The sequence below is a fragment of the Triticum aestivum genome, chromosome 4A (assembly GCF_018294505.1).
Source record: "Triticum aestivum cultivar Chinese Spring chromosome 4A, IWGSC CS RefSeq v2.1, whole genome shotgun sequence".
NCBI lineage: Eukaryota > Viridiplantae > Streptophyta > Magnoliopsida > Poales > Poaceae > Triticum > Triticum aestivum.
Window position 1 is genome coordinate 348,464,859 of NC_057803.1, and position 22,459 is coordinate 348,487,317.

Consider the following 22,459-nt stretch of genomic DNA (forward strand, 5'->3'; position numbering starts at 1 on the left):
TAGTTTTGCTGAGTTGATGGAAAGAGAAGATGAGAGAGAAGAGATGTGAGAGTGTCTGTACCGCTATCACGCACGTGTCCAACAACCATGGCACACCCAAAGCCCTCTCCTCCGCCTGCGCACTTTTCCGCCCGAAGTGGTCAGCGCCGCATTCTATCGGCCTAAAGCCCGTTGAAGCTAAGCTAGGTAGGCTCATCATTATAGGTCGATTAGCCGCTTGCCTGCCGGGAGGGGTGGAGTGGTGGCCTTCGTGGGACCCAAGCACCGGCGCCCTCCCATGCTCTACTCTTCCTCGCTGCCAGCGGTGCCCGTTCACGTGCGACATTGTCGTCGTGATGTCCGGGCGCGGCTAATGCGGAGCTAGCGACGTCTTTGGTGCCCTAGTAAAATTCCTCTACCGCCTCATCGATCTTAGTGAAGGCGGCTTCTTTCTCCGCCTGCAGGAGGCGGTGCCGCCATCGCTTGTGGCATATGTCACGGACGACGCGGTAGGATAGGAGAAGCACCTCCTGCTCGTCCATGTCCATGTGTGCCATGATGCCGATGGCAAGTTGCTCGTCCGGACGTCGGTGCTCGTCGAGGAGGCGGAGGTTGTACACCTGGTCGGCCTGCGCGTGTCGGAACATAGACTGCCACTCTTCCAACACCATGTCAGTGTAGTGAGCTCACGTCTCGCCCATGGTGATGCCGGAAGATGCCGGCGAGGACGGTGGCACCGACTCATCGACGACCGCCTCTTCCATTGGCTCATCTGCACCGCTCGCCTTCGGAGAGCTCATCCATTTGCCGAACTACTAACTGATGGCAATGCCAGTAATCTCCTTCTTATGTTCGGTCAACGGGCCCTCCCACAAGGCTTTGGAACTCGAGGCCATGGCAGGTATGGTGCCGAGAGGAGATAGGGAACGCAGGAGGTTGGATGCGATTGTTGTCGAACCTGGCATTTAAATAGCAGGCATATAGGCCATGCAATGGAGTGGTTAATGGTGGTGCAGACGGACGAACGGGTGACGGCCATATGCGAGGGCGGAGTAGGTTCCTCGCCAACCACACATGTTTAATGAACACGGAGAGACGACACATGCACCGAAAAGCAACGTGGGCGATGATCTCGGTTGGCGCGCCGCTTCAATGTCGGATCCAAAGAGGTCGCATCCACTTTGGGACGGCACACTGCTTCAATGCCAACTGCAATAAGAGGTCGCATCCACTCTGGGCCGGCATGAATGCGACGCTGACCGCTCATACAGGAAAGTCTGTGTGCAAAGGAGAGGGCTTTAGGTTGCCAGGGTTGTAGGAAAGTGTGCAGGTGAAGGAGAGGGGTTTGGGTTGCCAGGGTTGTCGGCACTGACCACTTCATGTAGGAAAGTGTGCCGGCAAAGGAGAGGGCTTTGGGTGGCCAAGAGAGGGCTTTGGGTTGCTAGGGTTGTCGGCACTGACCGCTTCATGCAAGAAAGTGTGAAGACGAAGGAGAGCTTTGTGTGGCCAGAGTTGTCGGATCCGCTCTGGGCCAGCATGAATGCGACGTTGACCGCTTCATACAGGAAAGTGTGCAGGCAAAGGAGAGGGCTTTAGGTTGCCAGGGTTGTAGAAAAGTGTGTGGGCGAAGGAGAGGGGAGAGGGCTTGGGGTGGCCAGGAGATGGCTTTGGGTTGCCAGCACCGCTTCATGCAGGGAAGTGTGCCAGCAAAGGAGAGGGCTTTGGGTGGCCAGGGTTGTAAGACGCATGCGTGGCGAAGCGTGTGTGGCCCGGACAGATGCGGTTTGAGGGTCCATGCCAGTAGGAGGTTTAGAGTGTTGTAAAGATGTGACATAGGTCTGAAGTAATCTCCTGGACGGTTATCTCCGGCACGATTAGCAGACATGGAGCTAACACTATAGCAAGAAACAAGAGATTTCCACAGAGCCATGGGATTCATATGATTATTATATTAACAAATATCATCAACTTACAGCCTCCAAGTGACTATCACTTGAGAATCAAAACATGTCGCAACAACGCTGAGGCACAAACCAAGGGAACAAGTTTCCCCTGCCGGCCATTTGAAAGAAAAATAAAAGAAATAAATGTTTATATGCACCGTTCCAACATATCAAGAATTCCAGTATACTAAATAGAGCACGCTGCTGATTCGATACTTACAAAGGTGTATTTACAGAGTATTTGCAGGACTAGGTACCTATATTTTCAGGTTCCCATATGAGATGTTAATTCAAGACACTTAGTCCAGTCTGAGGTCTAAGTTGTCTCGTTGAACTCCATTTTCTGCACAGGATCACGATGGAGCACAAATCAGTTAAGAGTCAATACAGGGAAAACACACAGTGAAATAGATTGCGATGACAGCAATACACATCTATCAGAGTTTTTTACTACATCAAATCAGCAAAATCAGCTTACCAAACAACAAATGCGATTGTCCATTGTTAGTTTTAAAATTTTCTGGACTTAACATCAGAATTAGGTAGAAATTATTCAGCCCCAAACAACACTCTCCTTGCTTTCTGTATCTTCCAATGTAGATGTTAAATTTCCCTTCCCAGGAAAAATACCGATCATCCTAGCCGAAGAGGCTTAATAGTCCCTGTATAATTATGCAAGTATAAACCCGGCCCGCAGTAAGCTGCCTCGCACACACCATGCCTTGGGTTATGAGGAGGTTAACAAACTGAGAAATCCCAGACTATTAGCCGCCATATTTTTGGGTATTCTGATGCATGAGAACTATTAACAACCTATCTAATATGAGCAAGGAATAAGCTGAAAGCCTTACCCATATTTATGATACGGCACTTCCTAAAATTAGTGTTGTGGCGATACAGCTGCTTTCAGGTTCCACGTGTGGAACCTGCAATCAGGACAGTTTGCGGTGAATGGTGATCTGAACACTACATTAATATAGTAGGTTAATCATGTAACTGTAGTTTCATATCATGAATTTAGGGAAAATAAAGTAAAGTAACAAACTAGTAGAAATGGTGCATAATGCAATTAAAAGTTGGCCCTATTTAAACACATAATACATCACCTAAAGGAAGTAATACACACTTCCTGCAATGCCCACACCGTTCCAAAGTAAACTTGGACTACTGAATCTCGTTGTAGAATAAAGTGCAACACCACACCACAATGGTACTAAGAAATCAAGTTACACCCTGTTGAACAAACTTCAACGAATAACCAGATGCTCCGTCACAATCATTGTATAAAGTAATTAGAGTCCTACCCAATTAAAAAGAGAACTACGAATGGTGAGGTCGCCCGATCCACCGCCACCGCTGTGTTGGGCGGCAACTTTCTCGTCGGCCTTCCTCGACGGCAGGACTGGACTGGCAGCCCGGCTCGCTCTTCCTAGATCAGCCTGATTTCTGCTTTCTGCGGAATGGCGACGGCAAGGTCCAGGAAGGTCGACATCTACGGGCAGGGGAGAGGATTCAGAGCGGGACTGAGATGGTGTTACTGGATTGTGTCGTGCGCGTGGGTGGTCGTGTCTTCCTGGAGCGACGGCGGCTTACCTTGGCTCTGGGTGAACTCTCCAATACAGTGGGGTCTCCGAGCTCCGGATCAAGATTCGACATCCTAGCTGACAGAGCAAATTGATGAAGACGAAGCTGGTCAGTTAGAGGAGACATCGGTGCCGGTACAATCGGTCAACGCCCTGCTCTGATGCGAAGATCAGGATGGGTCCGGGGATCCCTGGTCGACGGTTGCTCGCCGGAAGAAATCAAAGGCAGAAATCGTCCAGGAATTCTGGGAGGACATGGGATTTCCCACCAAGGAATCGCACGTATTGGACCGTCGGGATTCCGAGTCACCATCATCGTCTTCAGGTCAGATTCATTCTGGTTCGTTTTTCGCCGATCAATTGTCGGATGGATGCAGGTCTCAGCAGGGGACTGTCGACGCCAAACCAACGGAGATTGCGAAGCCCGCTCGCCGAGGCGTGCCCATCCGCCCTCGGAAAGGGCCTCTCCCGCGGCCGAGACCGCTGCAGCTAGTCGCGCTGGCGGTGTTCTGGCTGGAGCCGCCGGTGGCAACGAACACGGCGTCAGTGGATGGAACTGCTGCAGCGTCATTGGACGAAACTGCCGCAGCTGCATGCTCCAATCAGGCGCTCCATGCGGATCGGCTAATCGATCATGCGAGGTCAGCGGCATGCATCAATCACGTGGACGCTGGATCCAATACTCTCACGGCGGCTGGTGGGCCACGAGTGCGTGCGACTCCATGTTTGGGCCATACTCTCAGGAGGGCCGATCTGCTTCAAGGCTCACGTCGCCCTAGTACGCGATACCCATCGCTCAGCCGCACGTCCTCCCTGGTCGCGCCGCTTCACTCCTACACCGTCGTCCTGCGACAGCCGTCCCCGCCGATAATGGCTGGCCGAAACAACAACGCTACCAAGGGACCCATGCCGGCCAGGACAGCAACGACGAACCCGATGATCTCAGCAGGTTTTGGGGCTGCCGCCGGTCCGCTTCGCATTGGCGCACCACCGGCGTACATCGCACCATCCGTCCCACGGGCTGCAGCACCGCCGCCGGCGCCAGCCGCCTTCGGGGCCACCAATCAACCAGCGCCCGCAGCTCCTGCCCGCCGCAACAAATACAAGCGCAAGGGGGGACGCCGTGATGGTGCTACTGCCGGTGCTTCCGGTGCCGTCCCTTCGGCTGCGCGACCTCCGTCGTTGTTCCCACCACCACCGGTTATCGGCACCGCCCCCGCAACGCTGACTCATGAGGCTACCAACTTTGCTCCGGTGGTTGCGGCCTCAACGGACGCCGCTGGACAGGGCCCAAAAGGAAAGAAAACAAGCCTTTGGTGCTTCAAATGTCGTTCAGATGATCATCTCTCCAAGGACTGCACGGTGATACACTATTGTCATATTTGCGACAATTACAAGCACCCTATGCATCGTTGTCCTGTGCTCAAGCAACCAAGGCCCATTGCGTCGCTCGGTGGATGCGGTCTAGTAAACGCTATGTTCGTGCAGCTACCTGACTCGCTCTTCAAGGAACATCTAGCACCACCAACACTGCCGACTGCTCTGGTCACGATCTCTGGTGGTTCTTTGTGCGCTGCTGAGGTGGAGGTAGAGGTCACTAAGATCGCCTCGGTCCAGTCATCTTGGAATTGGGAAGCCGTGCCGCATGGAGACAATGCTTTCCTAGTTTGTTTCCCGTCCCTTGAGATTTTGAAACATGTGGCAGCTTTTGAAGTGAAGGTTGCATTCGGTGAATGGATAGCTGAGGAGGTCACATCCGTTCTTCCTTTGCAGCCTGTATGGGTTCACGTCACTGGCATTCCACCACCTCTCCGCCATTTCCTCGGTTTGTGGGCGGTTGGATCAGTTATAGGAGCCACACAAGATGTTGATTTGGTTTCTTTGCACCGGCATGGTATTGTGCGAATTCAAGTGGATGCTTCGGTCTCCTCGGATGTCTATGTTAAACTTAATGGCTATTCGCTTCGGTTTGCTGTGGAGGAGGAGGACTACGTCCCGGATGTTGACTTTATCCCACGTATTTGGGAAAACCATGAGGACGGCGCTAACCGGGATGAGGATATGCCTGACAGAGATGCTAGCAAAAGGTCTAAAAACGTCCAAGCTGTTGGTGAAAATACGACATCAGATGCTCAAACTAGTTCGGCTGTTCCCATGAAGTACCCATGAAGTACGTACAGAGATCAGTACAGGCAGCAGATCTAGGTTGTTCGGCCGGCCGGACGTGAATGTGGCAGCAACGGGTTTGCTCGTAGCCGCTGCTGCTCACGTGAATAAAGTGGACCAAGCGCGGTCCACGGCTGCGTGTGCCATACAGCCAGCGGCCGTGGAGGGCCGGCCTATGGCTCTCGGCTGCATGCGCCATGCACCACTCACAGAGACTGGCCCAGCCGCCCATACGAGCATGGCGCTCAAGGAGGCAGATGCTGCTGCCCCGATGCAGCATGCAGCTGCAGCACATGCTTCTGCCAGGGATTCGGCGCCGATAGAGCTGGTCGTGGGTCCTGTCGCGCCACCAGTCGCGTCACCGGCTCGTGCGGCTGTCGCCATGGTTCCACTGGGCTCAACACCTCGTTCATTCTCGCCGACCATTGGGACTGTACGGACACCTTCGCCATTGTTAAAGTCTGCGCCAACGGCTACTCTATCGACGCCGATGGGTACTATGTTTGGAGGCCTGACCATGCCCCTTCGACGTAGTAACCATCATTCCCTTGTTGCTGATGGTTCCTCTGCGACTGATGAGCACTCCCTTGAGAAGGCGATTGTCGTCAAGCCTTGAGGAATTTGGACCCCACGTCAGGTACCTCATCCGCTCAATCTTTTCTTTCCTTTTCAGACACTCGTATTACTAGTAGCTTAAATAATGTTGGTGTATCTATGGGAAAGAATGATAATGAAATTAATCTGTCGGTTGGGGCACTTAAACACTTGCAGATTGACCGTTTAAAGGTTTCTCCGAAGTGTAATAACGCCCTATCAAACCCCGAAACCCCCGAAACCGAGGACGATGATGAAGCGGATGCCAAATATGATGGTCTGCTAATCTCCCACTTGGTTGGTGAGGTTACCGAGGTGGGTTTAGATGATGCAAGACCCGTGTCAATGTTTTGTGACTTCACAGTGTCTTCGCGAAAATCTAAATCGCAATCCTCTAAAAAGAAACAAAAACCGCCCAAGAAGGCGAAAAGTTCCACAGCAATTCAGGTTTTCACATGAGGCATGTTTTGGAATAGCAGAGGTCTCTCAGACTTGGCTAAACATAAACACGTCGGTGATTGTGTGCGAGAACACAAATTGGATTTTGTGGCAATTTCCGAGGCTGGTAAATGTGACTTCCGCCCGCACGTCCTCGATCACCTATCAAGTGGTTTCGACTACACATGGCAGTCTACCAGCTCGTGGAAGGTCCGGAGGAATCCTTCTTGGGATACAGACCACGGCCATGGACTTGTTGGCTTTTTTCGACCGGTGATTTTCATATCAAATTTCACCTACGAAACAGGGCCGATAATTTTACATGGAGCCTGGTCGCAGTGTATGGGGCTGCCCAAGATGAGCATAAATCTGTTTTTCTCCGTGAACTAGTGAACCTGGCTAAGGATAATCTGTACCCAATGCTTATTGGAGGGGATTTTAATATCCTTAGGTACCAGGAGAAGAAAAAAATAATGACCGCTTCGATACTCATTGGCCTTTCCTATTCAATGCTGTGATTGACAGTTTGGATCTTCAGGAGGCCTGTATGTCGGGGAGGCAGTTCACTTGGGCTAATAACCGTTCTGTCCTAACGTACGAGAAGCTTGATAGGGTTCTGTCCCGACGTACGAGAAGCTTGATAGGATACTCATGGATACCGAATGGAAGCTAAAATTTCCTATGGTAACCGCGCGAGCCCTAGAGCGAATCGAGGCATTATCGGATCATGCGCCAATCATTCTTGATTCAAATTCTACAAGCCATTCTGCCCGTCGCCCTTTGAAATTTGAATTGGCATGGCTGCATCGGGATGGTTTTGTAGACATAATCAAGAATGTTTGGAAGAGGCACGCCGTTGGTCGTACATCAATTCAGAGATGGAATTATAAAATAAGGGCCATGAGGCAACACCTCTCTGGATGGGCGAAACACACCAACGGATTGTACAAAAAAGAAAATCAGCACCTCTGTACCATCATTGATGACCTCGACAAAATTGCAGAGACACGCACCTTATCTTAACAAGAGATTGAATTGAAAAATCAATCTAATGAGAAGCTTGCCCGTCTATTGCGCGAAGAGGAGATCAAATACTACCAGAGGTCCAAAGCTGACTTCATCCTAATGGGAGATAGTAATACAAAGATACTTCCAATTGGTTGCCAATGGTCGACATAGGAAGAAATGTATTCATAGTCTCCAAGAGGATGAGGGGCGGATCGAAGGTCAGGAGGAGCTCAAAAAGTATATCACCAGCTACTACAAATCTCTATTCAGGGCGCCAGATGAAGGGAATGTCACCCTTGACGAGGCCCGAACAAATGATATTTCACAAGTCACGGCGGAAGAGAACGATATCCTCACGACACTTTTCTCGGAAGAGGAGGTGAGAGCGGCGGTGTTCCAAATGGAACACAACAAAGCTACAGGCCCTGATGGTTTCCCCGCAAAATTCTATCAGAATTTCTGGGATATCATCAAGACTGACCTTTTGGAGTTGTTTAAGTGTCTTCATGCCGATCGACTTGACCTATTTAGGCTAAATTTTGGCAAGATTATTTTGTTGCCAAAAATTAAGGAGGCCGAACGGATCCAGCAGTTCAGACCCATATGCCTCCTTAATGTCAGCTTCAAGATTTTCACCAAAGTGGCTACAAATAGGTTAAACTTGATAGCTGACCATGTTGTATGGCCATCTCAAACGGCCTTCATGAAAGGAATATACTAGATGGTGTAGTAATCCTTCATGAGACCATCTATGAGATGCACCAAAAAAACATGAGTGGAGTGGTATTCAAAATTGACTTTGAAAAAGCCTATGACAAGGTCAAGTGGTCTTTTCTCCAACAGGCCCTTAGGATGAAAGGTTTCTCCGATAAATGGCGCCAGTGGATCCAAAATTTTGTAACTGGAGGTAGTGTGGCCATCAAAGTCAATGATGATATAGGTCATTACTTTCAGACAAAAAAAGGACTACGACAGGGTGACTCCATGTCCCCAATGTTATTTAACAGTGTTGTTGACATGTTGGCTATTCTGATTGAGCGCGCGAAGCAGGATGGACAGATTGCGGGAGTAGTGCCACACCTTGTGGATGGTGGCCTCTCTATTTTGCAATATGCCGATGACACAATTCTTTTTATGGAACATGACCTGGACAAAGCTTGAAATCTGAAGCTCTTGCTCTCGGTGTTTGAGCAAATGTTGGGCCTCAAAATTAACTTCCATAGAAGCGAATTGTTTTGCTTTGGAGAAGCCGTTGAGGCGGCGGCCGATTATGCTGACTTGTTTGGTTGCGCACTTGGCCAATTCCCGATTAAATATCTGGGAATACATGTGGAGGAGCGTCTAGAGAAACGGTTGAGCAGCTGGAAAGGAAAACTGCTCTCAGTTGGAGGTCGGCTGGTTTTGATTAACTCCGTCCTCACAAACATGGTTCTGTATATGCTTTCTTTCTTCCAACTCCCAAAAAGGGTCCTACAAAGACTAAACTACTTTAGATCCAGATTCTTTTGGCAAGGAGATGGTGAAAAGAAAAAATACAGGCTGGCCAAATGGAGTGTGGTTTGTAGGCCTAAAGACCAAGGTGGCTTTGGAATTCATGACCTTGCAGGTCAAGAATGAGGCCCTTCTCGGTAAATGGCTATTTAAACTTCTTACTGAGAATGGTGTTTGGCAAACCATGTTACACAACAAGTATCTAGGCCAAAAGGCGGTTTCTCAGGCATATTGGAAACCTGGTGACTCGCACTTTTGGGCTAGCCTAATGGCGGCAAAGAAACATCTATTTCGCTTTGGGTCTTTCGCAATAAAGGATGGGTCGGAGATTTGTTTCTGGGAAGACATCTGGCTAGGCAATGCCAGCCTCAGAGAACAATATCCAGCCTTATACAACATTGCTCGTGAAAAGAATAATACTATTGCGCATGTGCTCGGTTCTTCTGTCAGCGCCCCTACCGCTGCTAACCCTGAACCAGTCGCCTACAAGGGGGACCCAACCGGCAGCGACTCCATCGATGCCTCCCGACCCACCAGGATCAGGCGGCCCAACCCAACCAACAATGGGCCGCAGTGGACTCGGTGAGCCCACGCGACCACCCGGCTACTTAAGGTGTCCCCCACAAAGACTAGGTCATCCAGTGGATCAGAATGGTGGCGGCATTGTTCCTCTCGAGTCCCCGATCCCCTTCTTCCATTCTTGTACCCGAGCTTGTAATCGCTACCTAAGACACGAATTCGTGAGTTAGTGCAATAGAACAAGAGCTACACTAGTGAGATCCTAACATCTGGTATCAAAGACCACTCCCACCCCCTTCCTTATCAAAGACCACTCCCACCCCCTTCCTCTGCGTCGATCTAGCCCAGTTTATGGAGACGAGATCCCTGCGCCAAGCGCGATCTCAACTCATCGCCATGGATTCGTCCGTACAGTCGTCCCTGGAGCACCTGGAGACCACCCTCAAGGAGCACACCGCCGCGATCCAGGCTTCCAACGCCAAGGTCGACGACCTCATGGCGTGGCGCCCCGATCTCGAGCGACACGTCGGCGATCTGACCGACCCGATGGCGGCCCTGCAACACGCACCTCCACCCCCACCGCGCCCGGAGGGCGCATCGCACCAGGCGCCAGCGATGAGTCACCATCCGCCTGCGACGACCGGTACCCACATCGGAACCGTGTTTGGCGCGGCAGCAAACTCGCGGGCACGATGGCCACGACGTCTACAACATCACACGAGGGCTGCCCGCGGCGTCCTTCCAGACGCCGCCGCCGCTCCCGGCAAACGATCAGTCCGATGCCCCCTCATCACCCCCTGCCCTTTCCCCATTCGCGCATGCCAGTCAGCTACTCAGCGGCTTAGGCCAGGCACACCCATCCATCCAATTCCCCCAGTTCGCATGAGATAACCCAAAATTGTGGAAAACTCTCTGCAAACAATATTTTGCTATGTTTGCCATCCTACCATCTTCCTGGGTGCCTATGGCCGCGCTGAACATCTCTGGCTCCGCATCCATTTGGTTGCAATCTATTCAGAAGCGACTTGCGGATTTCGATTGGGAATCGTTTACCGCTCTTTTGTGTACGCGTTTTGGGCGTGATCGCCATCAAACATTGATTCGTCAGTTTTACACCGTGCGCCAAACATCCACGGTCGCAGGTTACATTGAGCAATTTGAGTCATCATTAATCATCTCAGCTCTTATTCTGACACAATTCACCCATTTTATTTTCTCACTCGTTTTGTCGAGGGGCTACGGAAGGATATCCGTGCGGTGGTCTTGGTGGAGCGACCACCAGACTTGGAGCATGCGCGCTCGCGCTCTTACAAGAAGAGGTGGCGGACGGAGCATTTGGCTCGCTGTCGCGACCACCTAAGGTGCACTACAGGCCGGGCATAGCGCTGCCACTACCTCCACCTCCACCGCGCCCAGTTCCTCCAAGTGGCATCGTGGATCGTCGCGGCACCGAGGCGGCGCGTGCGGACACGTCCAAAGGTGAATACGCTTCGCGACTACCGCCGAGCTCGGGGTCTCTGCTTCAAGTGCGGAGAGCGCTGGGGACAGGACCACGTCTGCCCCACCACGGTCCAACTCCACGTGGTGGAGGAAATGCTCGAGCTCTTCGGTGTGGACGTCGAGCAAAACGAGAGCACTGTCACTACCTCAACTTGCGACACCGCTATGGCCATTTCTTGTTCGGCGCTGGACGGCAGCGTCTCACCCAAGACCTTCCAGCTCCTCGCCACTATCTCCAGCACAGCGAGTTCGTCATCCACACCGACCAATGGCGACCCTATCTCCAGCACAGCGAGTTCGTCATCCACACCGACCAAAAAAGTCTGATACACCTGGAGGAACAACGCCTTTCCACTCCCTGGCAACAACGCGCTTTCACCAAGCTCCTGGGTCTACGCTATACCATACGGTACAAGAAGGGTATTGAAAACACCGCAGCAGACGCCCTGTCGCGTGCGGGTTCCTCAGAGATGCTCTCTGTTGTCACTTCCTATCAACCAACTTGGCTTGAAGATGTAGCAGCAAGTTATAACTGTAACCCTCAGGCACAGAAACTGCTGGAGCAACTAGCTGTGAAGGAAGGCCCCAAAGGCCGTTTCACTTTGCAGAATGGGATTCTCCGATTCCGTGGACGTATTTGGCTGGGAGGCTCGACCGCACTACAGCAGAAGATCATGTCAGCATTTCATGACAGCCCCCTTGGCGGGCACTCCGGATTTCCTGCAACTTTTCGACGCATCCGTCGTCTTTTCGCGTGGCCCAAAATGAACACATGTTCTGCATTATGTGCGCTGTTGCCCAGTCTGCCAGCAAGCCAAGCCGGACATAGCAGCATCCCCAAGTTTGCTCCAACCCCTACCGATCCTGCAACAACCCTGGGAGATGATCACTATGGATTTCATCGACAGGCTTCCGCAGTCCGGTAAATTCAACTGCCTTTGGGTCATTGTAGACAGGCACACCAAGTTCACCCACTTCCTTCCCCTGGCGCATCCCTATACTGCACCCAAAGTTGTGCTCCTCTACATGAACAGTGTCTACAGGATCCATGGATTCTCAGCTTCTATTGTGTCAGATCGCGATCCCGTCTTCACCAGTCACTTCTAGCAGGAGTTTTTCAAGTATGCTGGCACGAAATTGAGGCTGAGCATGGCCAACCATCCACAAACGGACGGGCAAACAGAGCGAGTCAATCAGTGTGTCGAAACTTATCTTCGTTGTTTCGTGCATGCTTGCCCAACCAGATGGAGCCACTGGATACACTAGCAAAGTTTTGGTACAACACTTCATATCATTCCAGCATCGAGATGTCGCCGTTCAAAGCAATGTCCGGGCATGAACCAAGGCATTGGGGGATCACTTCTACAGGTGAGTGCACCGTGCCGGCGCTGCATTCTTGGCTGGACGAGCGCGCCGTCATTCAGGACCTGCTACAACAACACGTGAACAGAGCGCAGCAGCACATGAAGGCCCAGGCGGACAAACAGCAATCTCCATGCACTTTCTCTGTGGGCGACTCGGTCTACCTCAAACTTCAACCCTACATTCAAACTTCAGTCGCCCACCACCAACCACAAACTGGCATTCAAGTACTACGGACCGTACCAAATCATTGCCAAGATCAACGATTCGGCCTACAAATTGGAGTTGCCGCCTCAGGCTCAAGTGCACCCTGTCTTCCACGTGTCCCAACTACGCCACTGCCTGCGCCCGGGTACGCTGTCTCAAACTGAACTCCCGCGTCATACTGATGCTCCTGTGGTTCCTGTCGCAGTCCTCCAGCGGCGCTGGCGCAAGAAAAATGGCGCCATGATCGAGCAGGTTCGTGTGCGCTGGTCCGACACGTCGGCCCTGGAAGACACCTGGGAGGACCCAGTGGCGCTACAAGCCCGTTTTCCAGCAGCAAAGGCTTGGGGGCAAGCCTCGTCGCAAGGAGAAGGGGATGTCAGCGCCCCTACTGCTGCCAGTCACCGACAAGGGGGACCCAGCCGACAGTGACTCCATCACTGCCTCCCGACCCACCAGGATCCGGCGGCCCAACCCAACCAACACTGGGCCACAGTGGACTCGGTGAGCCCACGCGACCACCCGGCTACTTAAGGCGTCTCCCACGAAGACTAGGTCATCCAGTGGATCAGAACGGCGGTGGCATTGTTCCTCTCCAGTCCCCGATCCCCTTCTTCCATTCTTGTACCCGAGCTTGTAATCGCTACCTAAGACACAAATTTGTGAGTTAGTGCAATAGATCGAGCTACACTAGTGAGATCCTAACATCTTCACCGCCGAATATTTCGTTCAGGCGGGATTTGATTGGCCCCCGACTTGTGTCATGGCATAATCTTTTATCCTGACTGGATTCGATTAACCTGACACAAGGCCAGGATGTGTTTCACTGGAACCTTACTATATTAGGGTCTTTCACAGTAGACTATGTACTGTGCACTCACGCACACTGAGGTACCAGCGTGTAATAATAAGAAAATTTGGAAGTCTAAGATTCCACTAGAAGTGAAAATCTTCATGTGGTATTCTTCGTAGGGGAGTTGTGCTAACCAAAGACAACCTCGCACGGCGCAACTGGCCAGGGAGTAAGAAGTGTTCTTTTTGTACTCATGACGAGACAATCAAACACCTATTTTTCCAATGCAAGTTTGCCCGTTCTACGTGGTCAGTCATCCAAATAGCGTCAAATTTGTATCCGCCCACAAGTGTTGCCAATATTTTTGGTCATTGGTTGGACGGTATTACAAATAGGTTCAAAACGCTAATCAAGGTGGGAGTGTATGCCTTAATTTGGTCCCTTTGGCTATGTAGACATGATTTGGTTTTTAATGACAAAAATGCTTCTCCTCTGCAGGTTATTTTCCGGTGTACGCAGTCGCTACGTACGTGGTCCATGCTACAACGGCCAAAGTACTAACCGCTGTTCATGGCGGTGTGTACGCGATTGGAGCATGTGGCTACGGAGGTTTTTTCCCAACATGGGTGGCAGCATAACCTACAGATTGATCCGCCACCCCCTTCGACATAGGCATAGTGTCGGTCTATAGGACTCTACTTGTTACCGATTTGCCGGTTTTTATTTTATGAATTTTTGTCAGACTTCTGGATTTGGCTGTGTGCATCCTAATTATGCAGAGGCCGGGTGTTACTCATAATGCTTTGTATCCACTTGATGCTACATTTGAGATAATAAAGTCCCCCTTTATCGAAAAAGAAACACAGAAATACAACACCTTAAATAAGTAAAATGCAAAGGCATGTCCTGTAATGTCAACACTGTTCCAAAGTAGATATGGACTACTGACCTCATAGTAGAACAAAGTGTAACAGCATATGGAAATAGTAATAATAGATCATTGGGACAAAGAGCTAAAACCAAGTTACCTTTCCACAAACAGGGCATGCCTCACTTCTTTCCATCCACTCATAGATACAGCCAAGGTGGAAGTGATGTGAGCACTGCATTACTATCCTAGGATTCTCCGAAGTATAATCTGCAAATTAGATAGGTAATGGTCTATCAGGTTATCTGATTTGGGAGTTTATTTCAATTAACCAGCATAAACATAAATTTACGACACATTTGAATAATTTATTTAACATCCACGGTGTTCTAAAGCAATGGAATATGTATAGAATGATTGGGTTACCCAAGAAATTAAATTAGTGCCACAAAAGTTCAGAAAGATGAATCAGATTCGGTCATGCAATATAACATAACTAATGCTTATTGTTTCTAGACTGCTCTACTTCAAGTCTTGCTAACTGTATGAAACTAATGCGCTGTACAAAACTCACTTGACATCTTCCTGGTAGACTAATATACTGAAAGTTAGTGAGCATTACCTTCAAGACATGTTGGACAGACATCTTCATCTTCAGTAGATGGAGAAAAGTAGGTGAAATAATTTCCAGATTCCTTTCGGGACAACTTATCTCCGTAAGCAGAGCTGCTTCTTTTCATTTTTGTGTCATAGTTTGTTTTACTTGGCTTGTTGACTGAACTCATCGTTTCTATTTCCTCATCATAATTTGGTCTGAGTGGTTCTGATTCCTCTGGTGAATGGCTTGAAGGATCCTGCCTTGATGCAAACCAGTCACGCAGAGGAGGGGAGAATCTAGGATCATCATATGGCAGTGGTCTTGGAGGTGAACGATATGTATCGAATGAACTTTCAGATGAATCAAGCGGGGTGGCTTCTATAGCTTGAGAAACAGAGTGGACCGTTCCAACTCGGAATAAAACAGTGTACTGAAAAAAGGAGATACAAATGTAATGGTTTTGTGCCTGTATAATCTCAATTCATGTTAAAGTAATTAACTTATTACAAGGGACAGAAAATTCAGCAGGTGAGTGGAACAAGAAACAATTTGCAATGGTTGTGTCATGTTTTTGGTTTCTTTCAGCTATCATTCACACCAGGTGTTCACCGCAAAAGGCTAGTTACTAGAGAACTAAAGGTTGTGTATAAACAAGGCGACAGTAGTTAACTAGATACTTGTTGATTTGTTCTTTCTTGTGCTCGTACAATGAGATAAATCTTGCCCGAGACTCCATGTAATCCGACAGAAGAGCACATTGTTACCATCGAAATCAGTATAATGATATCCAATACAGATGCTTAATTACTTTTGCACATCAGGTTGTGCTTAACAAAAAACAGAAGGATGTGTACTTGGACGTTAAAAGATTGTGATCTTCTAGGACCAAAATTAGAAGTCAGCCATACGAACTAATCTTTATCACACCAACCCTATGGCAATCAAGCAACCGGGACGAGACTTACAGCGTTGATCAGCTGCTGGGTAAAACACCTGAGGCACATGCAGTTCCTAAACGCACCAGAAGTCTGGTTGCCATGGCGGTCGGAGTAATCGGCTTGCAAACACGAGCAGAAAGCTCCCATGATCCCCAAGAAAAGCCCTGAAAAGAACTCCACGAACCAAGACCCTGCAGCCGACGGGCCACCTACAGGGTACCAACTCCTCAAAAGTAGCAGCAAATCGGCCCCCGACGCCAGCCTCTTGGCTACTCTGGGGGCAGGGCTCCTGGAAACGATACCTGCCAATGGAGGCAAATCAAGCCGTGCGAGAGAGGATCGATCGTATCAGTGGAGAAATGTCGTCCAATCCGATGACTGAGCTCAACCCCCGAATTATTTTTGGTGGAAACAGACGGGTAGTAGGAGTAGCATTAGCTCGGGATACCTTGGGTAGGTTATTGGAGAAGAAATATCCGGCGGAATTCTCGATTGCCCACGGAGAGCCGATAATCGAAGCGGACTAGGGCTTGATTACAGCGAGGGACAGAATCGCATCAGGCCGGCGCTTCAAGGGCGTGAGGAACGGGTAGAGGAGGGGGCCGTCGGAGGAGGCGGCGAAGACCGACGGCCTTGGCTTGGCTTGGCTTGGAGGCGTGAGGAGGATGAGGAGGCGGGGGTTTCGGCGACGCGGGGCAAAGGGGATTGAGGGAGGCGAGAGACTTTTGTGGGACAGAATCGAACAGTGCACAAGGAGAGGGACGGAGGTGCCCAAGTGAGGTGCTGACGGGTGCCCAGGAAAGTTACAGCTGGTCAAAAGTATCATCGTCTCATGAGGGCATGGCCAATGGGTAGCCCCAAAGGTGATGCTTCATAAGCCAACTAGGCTCGGATGCCATTGTGGCAGCAGGACCGCTGCTTGCATGCGCCAGGTGAAGCTTGCAGAGGAGACGGGTTCTTCGGGTTCTTCAGCAGATAAAGAAGGAAAGAGTAAGGAGGGAGAGGAAAAGAAGGGGAGGAAGAATGAAAAAGATGAACACATGGGGACCAAAGGATGACGGGTGTGAGGCAGCACCACCATAGCCACCATTGGACTGAACGCGTGTGAGCAATAGCCTCAATCCTTCCATGCCTATGTGTTTGATGGAGCACTTGTCTTTTTTTCGCCTCCATTGGTCATGCCCTGAGACGTTTGCTCAAAAATGCGTTAGGTAGTTAAAAAATGCCATCATATTATTAGATGTTTGCTCAAAATTCCATTAGACATCGACACTGGCAGGTCAGACCCGTTAACCATGTTATATGATCAAAATATTTTTGGACCATATGTCAACTCTATCTGTCTCACAATGATAAATGTGAGCCTTACTTGTCAGGAGTAAGCAAGCAAATAATTTTAGAGAAAAATAAGATGCTGTTGGGAATCGAGTGGGACCTAAGCTTTATCATAGTGAGATAGAGGGAGAGCCTCACTTGTCAGCAGTAAGCAATCAAATAATTTTAGAGAAAAATAAGATGTTGTTGGGAATCGAGTGGGACCTAAGCTTTATCATAGTGAGATAGAGGGAGAGCTGACATGTTGGTCTATGGGTATTTTGATTATTATAATATATAGTAAATGCGTTTTGAGCTGACAGTAATGATGCCTAGTGGCATTTTTTAGCATTGTGTATAAAGGAGCGACGACATTTGTGAGCAGTTGAAATTTTTAGTGACAAAATTATCAATCTTTTTCTGTTTTTGCCATATGAACATAGCACATAATTTTTGAATTTGCCATGTTTTGAGCATTGTGGTGAGTTAGCGTGTCACCATGATGTGTTCCTCGAGTATCATGGCAAATACTCCAGTTTGTAAGCATTGTGGCAAGTTTATATACATTTTTCTACCATGGCAATTTGACATACAATTTGCCTAAACGTGTTTTTTCACATTATGGCAAGTAATGTGTGTGCATCATGGCAATTTTAGACACATTTGCTGTATTCAGGATTGGTTGTGAGGGTCTTTCCCTTTCCCTCCTTCCGCGACGTTCCCGCGAGCGTCCGGGAGGCTAAATCTAGCGTCGCCGCCCACCCTCCCCTCCTCCTCGCCGCCGCCAGGGGGCGCGAGCGGGCGAAGCCCGGTCGTCGCCAGCGGCGGCGAGGTCCTCTTGTCTTCTCGCGCGGGGGGAACGGCGCGGGCCGGATCTCTTGGGCCGGGACGCGGTGCTCGTTGCCGGGCACGGCGGCGCAACGGTGCTCCGGCGTGGGCCAGCGACGGTGGCGTGGCGGCGGCGTGACAGGCGGCATGGAGGCGGTGCAGGCCGGTGGGTGGTGTCGGCGGCGGCTGCTCCCCTGCAGCGCCCCGACGTCGACTCTGGCGCTGCGGGTCGAGCTCGGCCGGGTCGCGGGCGGCCCTCTCTCCGTGGCTCGGGTGGGGGAGGGGGGCGGCGCGGCAGCGGTGGCGGTGGGCGTCCCCTTTCAGCCGGGCCCTTTGCGGCAGGACGGCGGCGCTCGGCACGGGGAGACCTTCCTGCTGGCTTCCCTTAGGCGCGGCGGCGGCCGATCTGGTCCCCTTCCCCTTCTTCAGCGTCCAGCGGCGGCCGGTGCGCCCCGGCTAGTCCGGGCCTATGGCTTCAGGGGCGAACATGGTTTCGGGGGGAGGTTGGCTGGTGGACGGGGACGCCTCCATGTGCCCCGTTGCCGATCTTGGCCTTGGGCTGCTCCGTCACCCCCTCCTTCCCCCGGACCGGCATATGGTCGCGGTTCCTCTCGTGGCAAGGTGTCCGCCGGTGGCTTCGGAGTCGGCTGGGGGCGTAGATCTGGCCAAAGGTGTGCTCTTTGGTGGTTGTCGCGGTGGTCTGGTGGCAGGGCGGCGGTCCTGGCGGTGGGAGGTGCGTATGTCGTGGGCGGACTGCGCGTCTCGGTTGCGGGCACACAAGCATGGCTGCTTGGGCGGCATGGCTGCGAGTGGTTGGCGGATCGGGGATGCGACGAAGGGATTGAAGCATCGGGGTTCATCACCTGTCCAGTTCGTGCACTGGACGACGGTGGCGGCGTTTGCGGATGTCGTGTTTCTCGTAGGCTCCGTCGTTGTGCTCATTCTCCTTCGTCTCGTTCCGGGTGAAAACTTGATTTGAGGATCGGACGGTGGCGACGTTCCGTGGTCGTACTCTTCTTGGAGGCATCGTCTTGGAACCCTCGGTCCGGCGTGGTTCGTCACATACCCTCCCGAACGATTGCTCTTGGTGGCCTCCGTCGGCGCTAAGCGGTTCCTTGTTGCACATCTTGTAGGTGTTTGGTTGTCGCTGAGGATGTGTTTCATTGCCCGGCTTTCTTGTATCTCGCCTTGGGTTTGTGTGGTGTGCGTTTGTATCGATGCTTTGGATGTAAGTGGTTGTTACTTTATAATATAAAGCGGGGGAAACCCTTTTTCGTATTTTAGACACATTTTTTGTCGTCATGGTGTGTTTTTGCATCACGCCAAGTGGTGTGTGCATCATGGCAATTTTATTCACGTTTTTTGCCATGATGTGTGTTCTTTAGGATCATGGCATCATACCATCTAGTTTTCTTTGTTTTTTTTTCTAGGGCTGTATTTTGTTTGAATTGGACCATGGAAAAAAATTGTATTCATCTTGACATTTTTTATTCTAGATTCCATGGCAAATTCACTCCATCATGTCATTTTCATTTGTAGATACTATTGGCAATTATCGGACATGCGGCAAATTTATCTTATGTAGCTTGGCAAATCCCTAATTTTGCCTTGTTTCTGAGAAAACAAAATTCCTACGGAATTTTTCATGCGCCCATGGCAACTTCCTAATTTTTCATTAATAGCACGAAAATTTTATTTTTAATGTCATGGCAATTTTATTAATTGGATCATAGTAAATACATTAGAGTTACCATGGCAAATTAAGTAAACTTACATTGGCAAATATACATGTATATAGCATGACAATTTTATTAATTGGATCATGGCACTTTATTAATTTGATTATGGCAAATATATGTACGTATGTAGCATGACATAAACTAGTTCATGGAAATTCTTTGGATCAAATAGAATATTTTTCATGTGCCCATGGCAACTTCCTAAATTTATCTTACTCATTAATAACATGACATTTTCATTTTTAATGTCATGAAGTTTTATTAATTGGATTATGGAAAATATATTAGAGTTACCATGGCAAATATAGTAGACCTACCTTGGCAAATATACATGTATGTAACATGGCAATTTCATTAATTCAATCGTGACATAAAACTTTCTAATTCATGGCAATTCTTTGGAACAAATAAAAACTTATCAATTATTTCATGGCAATTTTATTTTTTAGGAGCATGGTATTTTATTTTTTAAAAGATGCAAATTTTATTTTGTAGTGGATGGCAATCTTATTTTTAATAACATGGCAATTTTATTTTCAGTGGCATGGCATTTTTGTTTATTTTTTTATCATGGAAATTTCATGTGTGTGATTTCTTTTGTTTCTTGACAATGAAAATATAAAAACATGGCAATTTTCAGGGAAACCAATTTTTTTGTTAGTTTGACATGTTAAACACCCTATTTTTTATGTTTTTCACCAATATCTAGATAAACGGTATAATACAAATTTTAAGCAAACGTTGCTAGCTAATGGCAAATTTATTTTCACCATGGCAATTTATTTTTCTTGGACCATGAGAAATTTATTTCCAGAGACATTACAAATTTATTTCAGAGGCTTCGCAATTTAGTTTGGCTTTTAGTTCCCGGATGTTTTTTGATTCATAATAAAAAGAATTATGTCCCCTGTGTTCGTATGAAATCATGTGCACATTGTAGTTTTCTGTAGCGGGCCATGGAAATTCTTACGCTAGTTTATTCTTTTTTTAGATTCACTATGGTTTTCTCAAATTGGGCCTTTTGGCCCACTGTTATACTAGTACATGCTGGGTATGGAGGAAATATGCCCTAGAGGCCATAATAAAGTTGTTATTTTATATTTTCTTATTCATGATAAATGTTTATTATTCATGCTAGAATTGTATTGATCGGAAACCTTAATACATGTGTGAATACATAGACAAACATTGTGTCCCTAGTGAGCCTCTACTTGACTAGCTCGTTATCAAAGATGGTTAAGGTTTCCTAACCATGGACATGAATTGTCATTTGATAACGGGATCATAATTAGGAGAATGATGTGATAGACATGACCCATCCGTTAGCTTAGCATATTGATCGTTCAGTTTTATTGCTAATACTTTCTTCATGTCAAATACATATTCCTTCGCCTATGAGATTATGCAACTCACGGATACCGGAGGAGTGCCTTATGTGCTATCAAACGTCACAACGTAACTGGGTAATTATAAAGATGCTCTACAGGTATCTCTGAAGGTGTTTGTTGGGTTGGCATAGATCGAGATTGGGATTTGTCACTCCGAGTATCGGAGAGGTATCTCTAGGCCCTCTCGGTAATGCACATCATAAGAAGCCTTGCAATCAAAGTGACTAATGAGTTAGTTACAAATGATGTATTACGGAACAAGTAAAGAGACTTGCCAGTAACAAGATTGAACTAGGTATGAAGATACCGACAATCGAATCTCGGGCAAGTAACATACCGATGATAAAGGGAATAATGTATGTTGTCATTACGGTTCGACTGATAAAGATCTTCATAGAATATGTAGGAGCCAATATGAGCATCCAGGTTCCGCTATTGGTTATTCACCGGAGAGGTGTCTCAGTCATGTCTACATAGTTCTCGAACCCGTAGGGTCCGCACGCTTTAATGTTCGATGATGATTTAGTATTATATGACTTATGTGATTTGGTGATCGAATGTGGTTCGGAGTCCCGGATGAGATCACGGACATGACGAGGAGTTTTGAACTGGTCGAGAGGTAAAGATTGATATATAGGATGATAGTATTCGGACACTGGAAGTGTTTCGGATTGTATCGTGTATTTATCAGAGTACCGGGGGTGGGTTACCGGAACCCCAGGGGGAAGATATGGGCCATATGGGCTATAAGAGGGGAGCACACCGACCCACAAGGGGTGCCCCCCTTATGCAGGAACAAGGGGGGGGGGTCGGCCCCCTTTCCTTTCTCCCTTCACCCTTCCCTTTTCTCTCCGGCAAAAAAGGAAGGGGGAGGCCGAATTGGGGGAGGACCCCAAGCAAGATTCCTCCTACTTGGGGCGGCCCATGGCTGATCCCCTCCCCCTCCTACCTATATATACGTGGGGAGGGGGCGCCTAGAACACACACCAACAATTGTTAGTCGTGTGCGGCGCCACTCTTCACAGTTTACACCCCGGTCATAGTTTTGCGATGCCTAGGCGAAGCCCTGCGAGAATCACTTCACCGTCGTCGTCACGACGCCGTCATCTGACGGAACTCATCTACTTCCCCGACACCTTGCTAGATCAAGAAGGTGAGGGACGTCATCGAGCTGAACGTGTGCAGAACTCGGAGGTGCCGTACGTT

The 22,459-nt window shown here is 49.2% G+C and overlaps 1 protein-coding gene across 3 annotated transcripts; it reads right to left on the bottom strand.

The window, feature by feature from the left end:
• Positions 1–1,902: 1,902 nt before the first annotated feature.
• LOC123086083 (E3 ubiquitin-protein ligase At3g02290) lies at positions 1,903–16,774 on the bottom strand. Of its 3 annotated transcripts, none has more exons than XR_006440386.1 (6): positions 16,433–16,774; positions 16,012–16,286; positions 15,071–15,476; positions 14,609–14,718; positions 2,774–2,888; positions 1,903–2,265 (listed from the first exon to the last, which is right to left on the bottom strand). XR_006440386.1 is itself a non-coding variant. In XM_044507789.1 (6 exons), the coding sequence occupies exons 2-5, from the start codon at positions 16,129–16,131 to the stop codon at positions 2,780–2,782; spliced, it is 705 nt and encodes a 234-aa protein (XP_044363724.1). In that variant the 5' UTR covers positions 16,132–16,286; positions 16,433–16,774; the 3' UTR covers positions 1,903–2,265; positions 2,774–2,779. The 3 variants fall into 3 exon arrangements, 2 of the variants coding, with proteins under 2 accessions (XP_044363724.1, XP_044363725.1); XM_044507789.1 differs by having other exon boundaries at positions 2,774–2,848; XM_044507790.1 differs by lacking the exon at positions 2,774–2,888 and having other exon boundaries at positions 16,433–16,764.
• Positions 16,775–22,459: the final 5,685 nt, after the last annotated feature.

Bases quoted from the DNA above. Each gene is read 5' to 3' on its own strand.
- LOC123086083 (XM_044507789.1), bottom strand. From the start codon at position 16,131: ATGGGAGCTTTCTGCTCGTGTTTGCAAGCCGATTACTCCGACCGCCAT. The intron at 14,719-15,070 runs GTAATGCTCACT...TCTAATTTGCAG, and splicing joins CTGTCCAACATGTCTTGAAG to ATTATACTTCGGAGAATCCT. The intron at 2,849-14,608 runs GTAACTTGGTTT...TCCTGATTGCAG, and splicing joins CATGCCCTGTTTGTGGAAAG to GTTCCACACGTGGAACCTGA.